At 44.3% G+C, this 15,249-nt stretch overlaps 1 protein-coding gene across 1 annotated transcript; it reads left to right on the forward strand.

Moving 5' to 3' along the window:
- The first annotated feature begins 6,600 nt into the window (after positions 1–6,600).
- Positions 6,601–10,214, forward strand: LOC4340047 (transcription initiation factor TFIID subunit 14b). Its single transcript, XM_015786087.3, has 7 exons — positions 6,601–6,873; positions 7,518–7,600; positions 7,716–7,937; positions 8,014–8,201; positions 8,291–8,415; positions 9,809–9,887; positions 9,984–10,214. Exons 1-7 carry the CDS (start codon positions 6,649–6,651, stop codon positions 10,010–10,012), a joined length of 951 nt encoding a protein of 316 aa, XP_015641573.1. The 5' UTR covers positions 6,601–6,648; the 3' UTR covers positions 10,013–10,214.
- Positions 10,215–15,249: the final 5,035 nt, after the last annotated feature.

The following is a 15,249-nucleotide window of genomic DNA, read 5'->3' on the forward strand; positions in this document are numbered from 1 at the left end:
CACGAGAAGACGGCGAGACGAGGTGTGTGTCGTCGTGTCGAGCCGCGGTGGGCCCCACCTGTCGCCTCGCTTACAGGTGGGGCCAGATGTGCTGTGGCCCACCTGCAGTGAGTGGGTCGGTGGTCCATCCCCGCCTGCGGGGGTCAGCTCGGCGTGTACCCGTGGAGCTGGCGGTGTATGACATGTGGGGCCCACCGTGCGCGGCGAGGTTGTGGGGGATTTGAATTCGGGTGCCTCCGCGTTTGGGAGGTTGGGAAAAGGGAGGGTGTAAAAAGCTGTGACCACTGTAGTATAATTTCTGGGGCTTTTGTTCAGTTTTACCTCTACTACTGCCTTGATCTTGCTGTTTGATCCATCCAGTGGAGGGGAAATGGTTCAAAAATTTGAGCAACTTTTGAGACTCTTTTGCTGTTCTAATCTTTTTTATTTTCCTATGCAAACATAATATTAGTACCATTTCATTCTTGGAATACCTTTTTTGACAAAAGATCATTCTTTGAATCAATGCTACCAGCTGTGTGTCAAAAGCAATTAGGAATAGGCATGTCATTGTCAGTTGTTACCATGTTTACATCGATCTACAGATTTAGTATGGGAGTTTGTAATTGCAAAGAAAATTTGTTTCTTTGGTTGATCCGGATTTATGAACAGCAGCTCCATTTCTTTTACTTTTAATCTTAGATATACGCTTCATTTTATATTGAAAATCTATATCAGTGCTTTACTCTGTCCAGTGTTAACCCTTTAAATACGTAGCAGTTCGTACCAAATTAGGTTGTTAAGGTGGGGGGGAAATTTAGAGCAAGAAAGATAAGTAGGCTTGGACTAGGAATTAACCTTTGCTTGGCTTGCAGTTTACATTTAATCATAAAAGGCCTATTTTTGTTCGTACTATTGTCACATTTCAGAGATTTTGTCCTTCCATCGGTGGGTACAACTTACTACATTACATCATGTGAGTATCTGACTTTACTGTAATGTGTGTGTGTGAGTGAGAGAGAGAGAGAATCTTCAGATGTTGAACAAAACAGTACATCACTTTCACCTTTGAGTTCAGCAGACAATTTTAATTAAACCTCCCATGATTATGTATTACCGTGCACATCATCTTTGGTTGTTGATGTTCACATCAAGATAATGGTTGAGCACAGATGCTTGTAGTGCTCACTATTAGTAGAACCTAATACTAGGATGTAATCAGTTTATCCATCCATAAGCTTTTGACCTCTCTTTAAGGCACTACAAACTGTTTCTGATCAATGGCAGTACAAGTAACTTGGAAGTAATGTTAAATGCAGTGGCAGTGGTTGATGTTGTAAATTCAAATGCTCTGAGTACAATTAACTGGAGAAGCTGGGAATGTTTGCAGTGTCTGCGCTGTACTACTGCATCTTAACCTAGTTACTCTGTGTTACTGTATGAAATAAGCAGACTTCATCTCCAAAAAAGAAAATTGAGAAGACATTTGTTGGCCATTTATATATGAGTGAACAGTGATAATCATGGCAGCAAAACTAGCTGGTGTCTGCTGGTAGAAGGGTAGTTGGGAGCCCTGAGCAATCAGGGAAAAGGTGCTTGAAATCAGATGAGATTAATTTCTTTCCTGTCATGGATCAATTATTTCACTTTTTTTTCCTGCAAAAAGTAGAAGATTTTTTTTTCATAGACAAATATGCCTGGCCAGATCTTCAGAGCCAATCATGAACTGTAACTCCATTACCATGACTGCATTCAGTTCAATCTATGATCAGATTGGTCTGCAGTAAACAAGGGAATATATGTTCAGAGATACAGCAGAAAATATGACAATTATTTTGTTCCCTTGTTCTTTGTTGTTTTCATGTACAACAACAGTACAAGTCAATGCTCTTTTGATAATATTCCTACATACAATCCGCAGACGTGATGAGTGGAGCACCAAGCAGTGCATGCAGCACGCAGATTATTCGATTTTATTTGGATTTTTGTTGGTCCACTGCTCGATACTTTGTAGCTTATAGCATGTCATCTAGCTTGCACAGCAACACAGAACAAGATTTGACCTAGTCTGACCTTTTTCAGTTTTCCTAATAAGGCCAATCAATACCACTGTTGGACAAATTACTGTCGATACTGTGTTGTAACTTTGTCTCTTCAGATCAAGATTCAGAGTTTCAGAGGCATACAGTGATAAAGTCCAGAACAAATTAACTAGCTGTGCATACAGTGATACAAAGATGTAAATCACTTGAGAGAGGGTAGCAATTGAAGAAGCTTTACCTCATTGCTAATGTCGTAGTACTACAAGATTACATGAATAAAAAAAACTCTGAACACGTTTGCAGATATGATTATGAAGGGTGATCGCAAGAGCTCCAAAACGGGCACACATGCGCTTCTGCACACGCACGGTCGGATCTAGAAAAAGGCGATTAGAGCAAGAAGATCTGGCTGCTTTCCTGAACATAAACATACACTACTCTATTAGAGATTCAAAGCTACTACTACTAGTACTTGTCTACTACTTTGATAAGTTGAGATACTTGAGTTGGTCACATGAACAGAGGATGGGAGCTAGGGACCAGCACACACAGCACACCGAATATACAGAATCAAAAATGAATTTTTAGCTTAGCATATGGCATTGGCAGTTGGCTAAAGCTAGATCAGCAATGAAGTATATATTCAGGTCACATAAACAAGAGGCAGCATCATTGTGGGCCTGTGATCTGAGCTCCTGGTTAGCTTCAGATCTAGCTTTGAGCATGACATTCCCTGCCTGGCTACTTGATCCAATCGTCACGAAAACTGTAGCCATAACGGCAACGCAAGATCGAGAGGGCAATCGTCCAATTCCGTATCCTGCTCCAGGCAGACTCGATCGGATGATTGGTTTTGCTCGTATAATGCACTGTTAGTTAATAGTCATAAAACTGGCATTTCACGAAAGCAATTTGAAAGGACGTTGTTGTATTGTACCGTGGACCGCTTGACAATGAGCGTGATTTGAAATATGAATCTGCTGGTACAAGTCAAGTACTGCAGTACTGCTCATATGAGCATATGTACATGGCAAGCATATCAAACCACAATGGTATCCTAGCTATATATAGACTGGGAGTGTTCTCGGTACAATTGTATCTTCTCGAATTAGTACGTAAAAGCTTATACTTATCTAAAAATAAATAAAGACCAAAATTGAGAATCGAAACACGAAGTGCATGCACTAAACTCAATATTATTTTAAAAAATACGCTAAATTAATGCACATGAAAACATAATTGTTTTGAAGAGAAGAACTGGCATGAGAAATGAAGAGCAGCTAGCTGACAGTGCACAGGGGCAAGTGCAGGAACAGTTGGTGCGTACTACAGTGATAGACGACGGCAGTTGATTGATTAAAGTGAGTATGAGAGTCGCTTTCTGCATGATCTCTCCTCTCCTCCATCCGCCTCATATCAGCAATGCAGCAGCTTCTTCCACTAGCGCGATTGCTGTCTTGCTGACGCGGAAGGGAGGGAGCACGTTGCGCGGGGCGTGGCTTGTCGGGGCGGCTTGCCTCGCCGTCGAAGCACAGCAGTGGGGCTAGAGATTGAAGTGGATCGATCCGCGAATCCACTTATAAATAAAATTAGTATGTAACCTATGAATTGATCTGCAGACTGCGGGTTACATACTAATTTGGGTTATAAGTGGGTTCACGAATTGAGTCACTTGCATCTTAAGCCGAATCATGATGTAGAACATATAGATTATTTACTTATTTGATCTATAAATAAATGAATTCATGGGTCGATCCAGTTGAATCTTCTACTTAGTGGCCAGCGGATATCGGCCGGCATTCCAGCGTACAGGAGGTCACTTTCCGGGCCGGCGGCCGGCGATGAGGGAAGGGGGCAACGGTACGTGCGTGTATGATATGATAGCTGCCACCACCACGGCGACTTTAGAACTAGCTAGTATCTCTCTGTCCATCTGCCTGCTAGCTAGGATAGCCCGGGCACAATGCTTGCTCGATCACAAATTCACAGTTCACATGGTAGTTCAACTACTACTCTTGAAGGGGGTAAATTTTCACGGAATTTTTATGGGAATTAGTTCCATTCGTCTAAAATTATATTCTTCGTTTTAGGAAGCTGTAGTTTTTTTTTTCTCTTTTTTGCCTATGAGCGTCTCCAAAGATAAACAGAGAACCAAGCAAAACATGAACAAATCCTAATTACACAGTAACTTTTATAGACCGTGACCGTGATAGTCATCCGTCCTAAAGAACGGATCTAAATAATCTCTTAAGAATCATCACCGGTAGAAGTTGAATTCAGATGCATCAGTAAATTCGGTGTTAAAAGGAATAAGGTCACCGGAGGTTCCTCAACTGAACAGTGAGATTTTCTAAGGTCCCTTAACTAGAAAACAAAAAATGTGTACCCCTAAACTCTCTCAAACCATTCACCGAAGGTCCCTTGGCAGTATTTTTGCCTGGTTTTGCTGACGTGACATCCTAGTCAGAAAAAAAATTAAAAATTACGTGGGGCCCACATGTCAGCTGCACTTTTTTTCCCTTTTCTTTTCTTCTCCTTCTGTACTCTCTTCTCTGATTCTCTCTTCAGCAAGCGCGGCAGCCACAGGCGGAGCGGCATGACGGGGTTCTCTTCCGTGGAGGCGACGAGCACGGCCGCGGTGGCAACAGCAGGTTCCAAGACCCGGAGCTAGCGATTGCCGACGCCGACGCGACAAGTAGCGGGCGAGCGCGGCTGGAGCAGGTGGAGGGGTGGTGGTCAGTGGGAGAGCGCGGCTGCAACGGCGGCAAGCGGCGGGCGAGCGGCAGCGAGCGGCGGCACGCGGCCGGAGCAGGCAGAAGGGCAGCGTCGGCGGCTGTAGGCGGCGGAAAGCGGCGGTCTGGGCCCGGGGACTCGAGGAGAAGGAAACGCGAGCACCGGGGCCGAGGCGCGTGGGGAGCTGGTCGCGCAACACAGTGACGTCGTCGGGGCCGAAGAGGAACTTGCGGTGCACGAGCTCGTCGCCTGGACGGAGCTTGTCGCTGGCCTCGTCGGACGCCGGCTCGTACTCGGGGTGGTCGTACGCCGAATGCGGCGGGTGGCGCGCGTCGAGGGGCTCCCTCACTCACACCGGCCGGACGCTCCGCGCCTTCTACGAGCTCACCGACAGCCTGCAAGAACTGCATGATCCCCGCCGCGTCGACGAGGTTGTGGCAGATCTGGGTGCTGAACACGAAGCCGCCACACCTCAGTCTCGTCACCTATGATGCAACACGAAGCCGCCACACCTCAGCCTCGTCACCTATGATGCAACACGAAGCCGCCACACCTCAGCCTCGTCACCTATGATGCAACACGAAGCCGCCACACCTCAGACGAGATGCATGGCATCATGAACACGTAAATCACGTACAATACAAATGGTGCAAAATTTGCAAAGTTTATTCAAGTTTTATGATGACGTACGTACCTGCACGTAGAGTAGTGGCCGGTCGGTGACGACGGCGAAGTCGCTATCCAGCAGGGTCAAGAGTTCGCCAGCGCAAGGGATCGGCGGGCACAGCGAGTCACCGAACTCCTCCAGCGAGACGTCGGCGTCGGCCTCGACGAACGAGACGAACGTGGAGGAGGCCGATGAGGAAGTCCACCGCGTCCTTGTGCGCCTTCGCGTACAGCACGCGACGTGAGCGCTTGTCCACCAGCAGCTTCAAATGCGGCCTGGCCCCGGCGGGCTTCGCCGGCGCCGTCGTGTCGTTCGCCGTCTGCAAGCACGTAGTGCTCCTAGCAATCAATAATGATGTCCACATTTTTATTGACGGGAGCGATCAAGGAGAAGCTGACGGTGAGCCCGGCGGTGACGCAGGCGCAGCAGCAGCATCTAGGCGGCGGCGAGGAGCGCACGGCGGAGAATGCGGTGTCGGTGTAGCAGCCGCTGCTCCGGCTGAACGCATTGGCTCCGGGTCTGGGAACCTGCTGTCACAGCCGTGACCGTGCTCGTCGCCTCCACGGAGGAGAACCCCATCACGCTGTTCCGCTTGTGGCTGCCGCGCTCGCTGAAGAGAGAAGAGAGAAGAGGAGAAGAACAAAAAAGAGAAAAAAAAAGATGTGCAGCTGACATGTGGGCCCCACGCAATATTTTAATTTTTTTGCTGACTAGGATGCCACGTCAGCAAAACCGGACAAAAATACTGCCGAGGGACCTCCGGTGAACGGTTTGAGAGAGTTTAGGGGTACACATTTTTGGTTTTGTAGTTAAGGGATCTCAAAAAATCTCACTGTTAAGTTGAGGGACCTCCGGTGACCTTATTCCGTGTTAAAATGGTTAATCATGTATGCGAAAAGCTGTGGGCCTCAATCTACAGATAATCCAAAACCGTGGGCCTGTGGTTGTCTAAATGGGCCGAACGGCCAAAAATACCCCACACCCGTTGAGCCCACCGCTCACTTTATGGGCCGGGCCCATCCAAAACCCTACACACACTTTACAGGTTTACAGCCCAACTTATCCGTGCAAGCGTGCAACCCACGCCGCTTCGAGTGGGCCGGACAATCTGGGCCCACTCGCCCATCGGACCGATCCGACCCAACCATCTTCTTCCTCGCGTCGCCTCGCCTTCTTCCCGACCCGACCCGACACCGACCGACCGAGCCCTCGCCGCGCGCCGCGCCGATGCCGCAAGCCTCCTCCTCCTCCTCGCCGGCGACGGCGGCGGCGCCGCCTCCGCCGCAGCCTGCGGCGGACCCTTCTCCGTCGGCTGTGCCAGCTTCGGAGGAGGCGCTGGACCCGCAGACGCCGGCGCCGCCGCCGCAGGCGCAGCCGGAGGCCGTGCTGACCGCCGCGCAGAAGGCGCTCCGCTCCAAGCCGACGAGGCCGCCCGAAGACTCCGACAAGAAGGTTTACCTCCCTTTGCAGTGGCGTGCTCGTCCGATTCTTCTCTTGTGATTTTGCGTTGAGGGGTGGGGGTGCTACTAGGGTTTTGGGTGGCACACCAGTAGCTATGCTCGGTGCCTCGGGTGAATCAAAGGAAGTAGACATCACGCCCATTCGTTAGTAAGCAGTGAACATCTTATGAATGTTCAATTGTGCAATCGAGTAAATGACTAGGATACGATTCAATCCAAGACTTATCTAACCGATTAGCTAAGCTGCATCGGACTCTGCTGTTTGTCATTTTTAGAGTTAGAATTGAGAAACAGTGGACCAGAATATCTATTGTTTAACTGATTACTAGCTTGTGGTTTATATACATTCCTTTGCATCATCATACCATGTCTTATTCTTCACACCAATTAATTGCTTAGTCGTCTAGTATATGATATCAAACATACAGTCACCTTCTTGAAGTATGAAAACAAGGAAATAAATAAGCATCCAACAAACTTCACCCTCTGTTTTTTTGGGAAGCCTAAGTGAATCATCCAGGGTGATTTTGTTACACCATATGCTTCATTTTAGTTAGTTGGTATACTTTATGGATTAATAATAAGCTTTAATCAATTTTTTACTTGACATGGTGTTTTACTGATTTTTTCTCACAGAATAAAAAACTCAAGGATGTGGAGATCAGTTTCCCAATTGTCTATGGAACCATTTCTTTCTGGCTTGGCAAGAAGGCAAGCGAGTAAGTATTTTTTTTTTTCTGTGAACAGTTCTTATTGTTAAATTTCCTCAGGTACTCAGTTTGCTACCTATAGTGAATATTATCTAAAGGGCATGAATATGTTCTTTTTTTCTAGGTACAACTCTCACAAATGGACTGTGTATGTTCGCTCTGCAACAAATGAGGATTTAAGTGTGATAGTTAAGCGTGTGGTGTTTCAACTTCACCCGAGTTTCACTAATCCAACAAGAGTTGTAGAGCAACCACCTTTCGAGTTGTCTGAATCTGGCTGGGGAGAATTTGAAATTGCAATAACCCTTTATTTCCACAGTGACGTGTGTGAAAAGCGTCTGGATTTGTAAGTTGCAGAGATCTTGTTTCAAACATCATATTTCTTTGGGGGAAGCATTTAGTTAACTACATAAATGATGCAGGTTTCATCAACTTAAACTGTATCCAGAAGAGGACACTGGACCACAATCAACTAAAAAGCCTGTTGTCGTGGAAACGTACGATGAAATTGTCTTCCCTGAGCCCACTGAGGCCTTTTTCCAACGAGTACAAAATCATCCAGCTGCTACTGTGCCTAGGTTGCCTCCTGGTATAACCTTGCCTCCTCCAGGTACTCCTTTTTTCTTGGCACCATGACTTGTACCTATATTTCATTGGGGGAAAAATAAAAATGGCAATACAAAATTATCCATCGTCTAGGCCCTATGGAACTTGTGCCACATGAAAAGAAGCGTGGTGACACTAAGGATCATCCTTTGAGCCAGTGGTTCTCAAATTTCTCTGAAGCTGATGAACTATTAAAACTGGCTGCTGCTCGGCAACAGGTGAGATTCAATTGTCCTTATTCTCTGAGATATATTACTATGCTTGTCAATACTGCAAGAAGTATTCCTGCTTTCTCATCTACTTAGTCTGTTGTAACATGCATTCAATCCGTAGATATTTCCATGAGAGAGTTATCTTATATCAATTTCAGTTGGTAAATGTCTTTTTGGCTAAGTTGTACATCCCGTATCAATTTCAAGAAGGTCTTTTTTAATTCCCCTTGCATATAATTAAGCTATTCATGCAAGCAGTTGTAAACTAGTAGTTGTCCCTTTTGTTGAGTCTTTTTTTCCCCAAATTAATTCAACTGGAAAGCGCTTTCCAGGGTAAGTTCTGTATCTCCCAATGATAACACTACTAAAGGACTATATTAGCATAATAATCTTTTAAGGGCAACAAAATGGTAAAATTTCGCATTGGGGATCACTTGCCTAGACTGACTTATATATAACCATAGACATATTTTCGAGCTATAAATAAAATTACATAGCATGCCAGTATAGGGGATGTTGCATAGAATAATTCTGACTTACTCCCTCTGCCTCACAAAAAATCAATTTCTACCAGTGAGAGTTTGTCCCGGAAAGAATCGACTCCTGCGCGAAAACCCAGAAACACTCAATACTACTGCTCGTCCTCTCCGGCTAGAAACACACAATACTAGTACTACTCGTCTCTCTTGTTCTCTCCGTCCAGAACCAGAAACATTCAATACTACTGCTCGTCTCTCTTGTTCGTCGATCTCCAGCGACCTCCATCCTTGCTTCACCCCTCGCTCATGTTCCTGCTTCGTCCTGCCCACTCCCTGCTCCCTCTCTCTTCTCCTCTCTCCCGCTCCTCCGTGCGACATTCCGCGTCCACCCGGACGCAGCAGCTCAGAAGGCGGTGGAGGGTTGCAAGCCGGCGGATCCCCATCATCCGATGTGGGAGGCAGCTCTGGTGGATGGATGCGGCTTGGAAGCTCCCTTTCTCTCTGTGCCTGCGACCTTCCACGGCGTCGTGTATCAGATGCGGCGGGGGTGGCAACAACAGAGGTTTGTGAGGCGGTGGATCTGAAGCTTGCGGCGGCGGACGGAGATGTGCAGGCCGGCGGTGGCGCGCCGGCATACAGGGTCGTCGTCGGTGGCTCAGATGCAAACGACGATGGAGGGATTTTTAACTTTCCTTTTTTTTTTCGTGGGTAAGTGCTGATGACTAATGAGTGGTTGTACTTGAAGAAGGGCATTTAGGTCATTTCACATCAGTACTAAACTTGCATTGGGAATCTAGGGATGGTTTCTTTGTGGGATGGAGGGAGTACCTAATAGTAACAGGAATTGCTTGTGCATGAACAGTTGAATGGGGTAAAACAATGTCCACTTCTCTGACATTGTAACTCTCTTGTTGCTCCAGGTGCAAGCTCACATAGCTAAGCTGAGAAGGCAATTAAGCATGATAGATGGAATGCCTCAGCAATCCAAAGCTGTTTCTGGTCAGTAAAATTACTTGTATTTCTGATTAGCATTGTTGCGTAGGTAAATAATGCCAGAGTTTAATCTGACGATGAATTTCGCTGTCGTACATTCAGTTCAAGGCCAACAATTTGGGCACGGCTAATTTGCTACAAGTGCTGTCATAAGGAAGATGTTGGGATCTGATAACAACGCTCTAACTAGATGATAACAAGTGTATCACTGTATTTCCATTGTAGCTGTTGCCTTAGCCCTTGGGCTTGCAATTAATGTACTAACAAGCAGTGTCATTGTGCATATATTCTACTATGATTTCATTCATCTTATGAGAACACCTACTTCTCTGATTGGCCCTTTTACTCCATACTGAAAGGGCTCATCTAAGCTGTTAATTTTTGCCCTGCTATATTATGGACATTCTAGAACAAGTACGATTGCTTAGTTTAACTCCTTTTGACTCTGCAAATAGTGCTGAATGCTGATCTTCTTGGCTCAGAAACGTGCTGTGTTTCTTGATTCTGTGACATGGAGCATCTATTAACGCGCTTAGTGTGGGTAACAGTTAAAAACTGTGCTGAACGACCGATTCAGTTCTTGCTGGAATCTTTTTTGTTTCATGCATTCTGATTAAATTTTCTCGAATCTTGCAATGAAGATATCTTTCTCACTATGTCTTGCCATGTGTTTTGATTCATGTGAACAATTAGAATGAAATCAATGGCGCATTTTCTACTGGGGTCATTGCGTTAATGAAATGTAGCAGTGTGTTCCATATTCTTTTTCAAGCAGGTGCTAGGAGTGAGTGAAAAATGGGGAATGGTACCCGTGCTGGTATATATTCACAAGCTGCTACAGTCCCCTAAGGGGGTAGGCATCGTAGTGCAACTGTGCAAGATTAGTTGAGTGTCTGCAATGTGCATTGCTTTGCTACTGGCCATGAGCGATGCTGCTCACTCAAAGTTAGAGCTGCCGACAAAATTTAGACAGTCCATAGCCATTGTTGCCACAAAAAAAGATCCTACCTAGCAATTCCTGACTTCTTGTGTCTCTTGACTGCAAGTAGGGATAATCTTGTTAGCTGTATAAAACTGGTTTAGGCCTTGTTCCGTTAATCCTATCCACAACTTGTTCGGTTAATCCTACCCACAAGAGGATTAAGTGGGATTTGGAGAGGAATTAGAATTAGGCATAGAATTATTTTCCCTCGATCTCCTCGAATCCCTCCTTATTGGGAACTAACCATTTTCTACATGCTAGTATGAAGTTGGGAAGGAAAATAAAATAGAATTGTGATATATAAGCGGGAAAAAGGACACTTGTTCGTCTCGCTTACCATTTTACAGAACCATCCACCTCCACTATAATGCTTGAATTTTCTTCTAATTACGGTACTTGCGAAAAATCATGTGGTTCCAAATTTAACTGAAAACAAGGTGTACTCAAATCGACTTTCCTAGCTTGTATGCCAACTTGTATGTATGTTTATAACCAGACAACTGGAACGAAATGGTGTTAATATCGTCCTTGGATATATATAGCCGGACAGAGTACTGACTGAATGTCTGCACTGAAAGTCTGAAATGGAATTACTCTCTTGCCACTATTCAACATTTATACTATTACTAAATTGCAAACAGTAAGAGATTGATTAAATGGGGTTGCTTTACAGGGGTTCAACCACCAGCCTATGAATCTATGATGGATATATATACATGGTACAAGGTGTGGGACAATCTACCACTGATCATGGCTGATCGATTGATCGATCGATGGTCCAAATCTTACAGGCTGGTTTGCAAGGACCAGAAGAACCTTCACAAGATTTCCTATGTCCCTTGCTGCTTTGCTTCAATCATACCTGCCCTTTTACAAGTCACTTTCAATTGCTGAAGCTGACAAAACCCTCATGATTAGCTCAAGCCTAATATAATGCAGTTCCGCTTTCTCCCCAATTAATTAACCAAGCCTTGATTTGATTTGAGACGTGTGTATGGCTCTATGCGAGGAGCTTCTAGCAGCTACAGCTACTCTCAGAATCTTAATTTCCCTTAAACAGTCCACATCCTTCCTCCAAGTTACATGTCTCGGTAGTTACAAAATATAAAAATAAACTACAATAACTTGAAGCTCGAAGCTGGATAAACTCAGCCTTTTTAGATTCTTACCAACAGTTTCTCAGAATCTTCACATAATCTTCAGAAAACGTATTAAGCTTTCATTTCGTTTAGTAAAGTCGATGGATAATGAGATAATGTTGAGGAGATTATATGGCAGCAGGAGTGCTTTGCATGCATGCTGTGCATGGCATGCACACGGGGGGGCGTAGGTACAATACAAACACTTGCAACTTGCTGTTTGGGCGCTGTCTCCCGGCCCAATGATTCGCGTCAACATCCATCGGCCGGCGACGAGCCACCGGACGATCCAGTTCGCCATGTGGAAGCTCAGACGTCGCCGTCGCCGGCCGGCCGGCCGGCGACCTCTCCGGCCGGCCACGTACGCCGTCCCAGTTGACGACGGCGACAGCACAATGTACACGTACAGACGTACTCATCGTCGTCAGTGGAATCGGTTTGTTGCTCAGATTTGCACGGCTCGATCGCCATTAGCTAAGATCAAGAGTTTGAGTACGCTTTTTAATTTGGAGCTTAAGAGTTTCTCAACTGGAGCAGAACACTGACATGTTTGGAGCATCTCCATAAACATGCATGGCGATCGATTGATGCGTTGATTAACGATCCATGATCGATTGATGTCGATCGATCGAGTCTTTCAATTCTTGGTGTATTGGTGTACTCCTACCATGATGATACTACCATCTGATTAATTGATTTTGGATTTTCATCTGATCATGTATCCATCAAGAATGTCATTGTCCTAGCTAGCAGCAGCTACCGTTTTTCTCCAAGAAGACGACCCTACTGCCATCAGTAGTACTCCTCGAACATTCAAATTCTGACAGTTCGTTAGAACGGTCTAGTTTGATTTGTACAGCTTAACCTTCAGTTTCCTTTCCTGTCTCTCATCTCAAGTCTGAATTTCTGAAAGATCGAACAGGTGTTCTAGCTAACTTCTGGTAATTAATTAATTCAGAAATCGACCAGAGAGTCTGCAAGATTAATTAGTTCAAGTACGCATGATGCAACCCTTCTGTTTGGCTAAAAAGCTTGGTCAGTTAGGTGAGCCTGTCTGAACCCTGAATTTTCTGATTGCTTGTTTGGTATCTGCATTGACTGCACCTGCTGGTGATCACTGAAGCGTCGCACTGTTTGGCCATGATATAATTCGGGGCAAAGGCCTTGAAGGCTGCGTACGTTCGTACGTGCGGGCGTACGTGTGAGTGTGGTGGTTGCACACGCACGCTCGCTCGCTCGCCTTTGTTTGCTAATGCAGACAAGCAATCAGGCTGCATTCATGTTTGATGAAGGGACCAGAGACAAATGGAGATCCACGCTTAGATTTTACCATCCATGTTGCCGCCCATTTCTTTTCAACTTATTCACTGGATTATTGAAACAGCTCCATGTTTTAAAAAAATATGTTTTCTCAAAAGAAAATACCTCTATTGTATTGCTGAGAGCACTTATTTTAAGCTATTTGTTAAGTTTGTTTTATCTCTACAATCAAATGGATAATCTGCTCAATAATCTAAATCAAATCAAAATGTTAAAGTGATTTTTTTATAAAGAAAAGGTTAATCTGAATATGTGATGGGAAAGTTAAAATGGATGATGCATGCATGTGCTTCAACAGTATTCATTCCAGAACTCTGATTTCTGAATAAGATAATTTAATCAAGAAGTGGCATGGATGATCATCTTTTTCTCTTTCCTCCAATCAGTGTCTGAATTTGTAGCATCTCACATGGCCAATGTGGAATTCTATTTCAAAGCCGTCTTAGATACGAAACACACAGCTAGCCGCGACCAATGTCATGTCAGGTGATAAGAATCTAGCAACGACCCTGCCACTTCATTATTCCAATCAGATTTCAGATAAATGGATCATTACTGAGTTGACACTATAGCGGTCCAACAATAATAGAATTTTCAGCATAATATACAATGGTGATTTGTGATGAGATTGCCAACATAATGTTTCCAGTTGGTTGAGTGCCCATACAAACTTGTTCAACAGCAGAGGGACATAACACAAGCAGGAAAGCAGATAATTAGTGCTGACCTGCTTGTATACCACCACACCATGCATGACAATATGACATTCAGTCAGAAAATTGAAAAGAATTGTCTGGTGATTAATTATCTCAATATGTTACATCAAAATAATCGCATGATGCTGATAGCCAAGCAGGCAGTGTGATATTTATCAGTTAATTGATTAATTAATTATTACTAACTAATTAAAAGGTGTGAATGCGACTAGCATTCTTGTCTTGGAATGCATGGCTTTGTTTCTGAATTTCCTTACTGGGTTTTAAATTCCAAAATTAATTAAACCCATGGATTAGCATGAGGTCAAGTGTGCAAGCGAGCTAGCTAGCTAGGCTTCTGAAGACTTCAAAGGACACTTTCTGAAGATTTCAAAGGACAGTATTTTTCTTTTCTCCTACATGCCATGTAAGTACATAGCTAGAATTATATGATTATTTTATTTTCCTTTTTATCCTGACATAGTGTGCCAGTTAGTGCCCCATCTTTGATGGTCCAAGCTTAAACGGGTGGCCACCCATCCGTACGCCCAGTAGCCATGTCATAGCAACATCACCTATCATGAGATGCAACCACACTAGTGCCAGTGGCAAGTGCATGGCAGCCCTTGATTATATTTTGCCCTGCAGATCTACCAGCTGATAATACATACTATCTGTGATTGATCAACTATCATTCAAAGATTAGTTAACTGAATAAAGATAAGATTAATTAGTTCTGAAGTAGCCAAGCCTAGCTACTTAGCTAGGAGGATACTTAATTACATCAGTTTGAGGGATATTGCTGCACTAGATTTTGAGTTAATTAACATGTGAACTATTGGTTCTTGCAATACTTCGGCTCTAGAGGATGTGAGTTCACTATGTAATCTTTACCATCTCCCTATTTGACACGGCTCGAGATCTCAAATCCATGCGAAATTTATACTTCATATGTTAAATTAACATGGTTAATAGTTTTATATTTTTTTAAATAAAATAAAATAAAATAATTTATTCAAATATTATCAATAGTTGAAAATTGCTACCTGAAGTCTTGACTCCTGAACCTGATTAACCTGAACTAGGAGAGAAATCTTGTTGTAGTTCTCTTTCAGAAACACAGATGAATCTTCTTCTTTTTTTTTTTCCTGATGAAATGCAAGTAGAAACTGTTGTAAAAAACTATCTAGGCATCTTTTGTGATGCGTAGAGGATGCAGCAGCGGCAACGGC

The sequence above is a fragment of the Oryza sativa genome, chromosome 6 (genome assembly GCF_034140825.1).
Source record: "Oryza sativa Japonica Group chromosome 6, ASM3414082v1".
NCBI classification, from domain to species: Eukaryota; Viridiplantae; Streptophyta; class Magnoliopsida; order Poales; family Poaceae; genus Oryza; species Oryza sativa.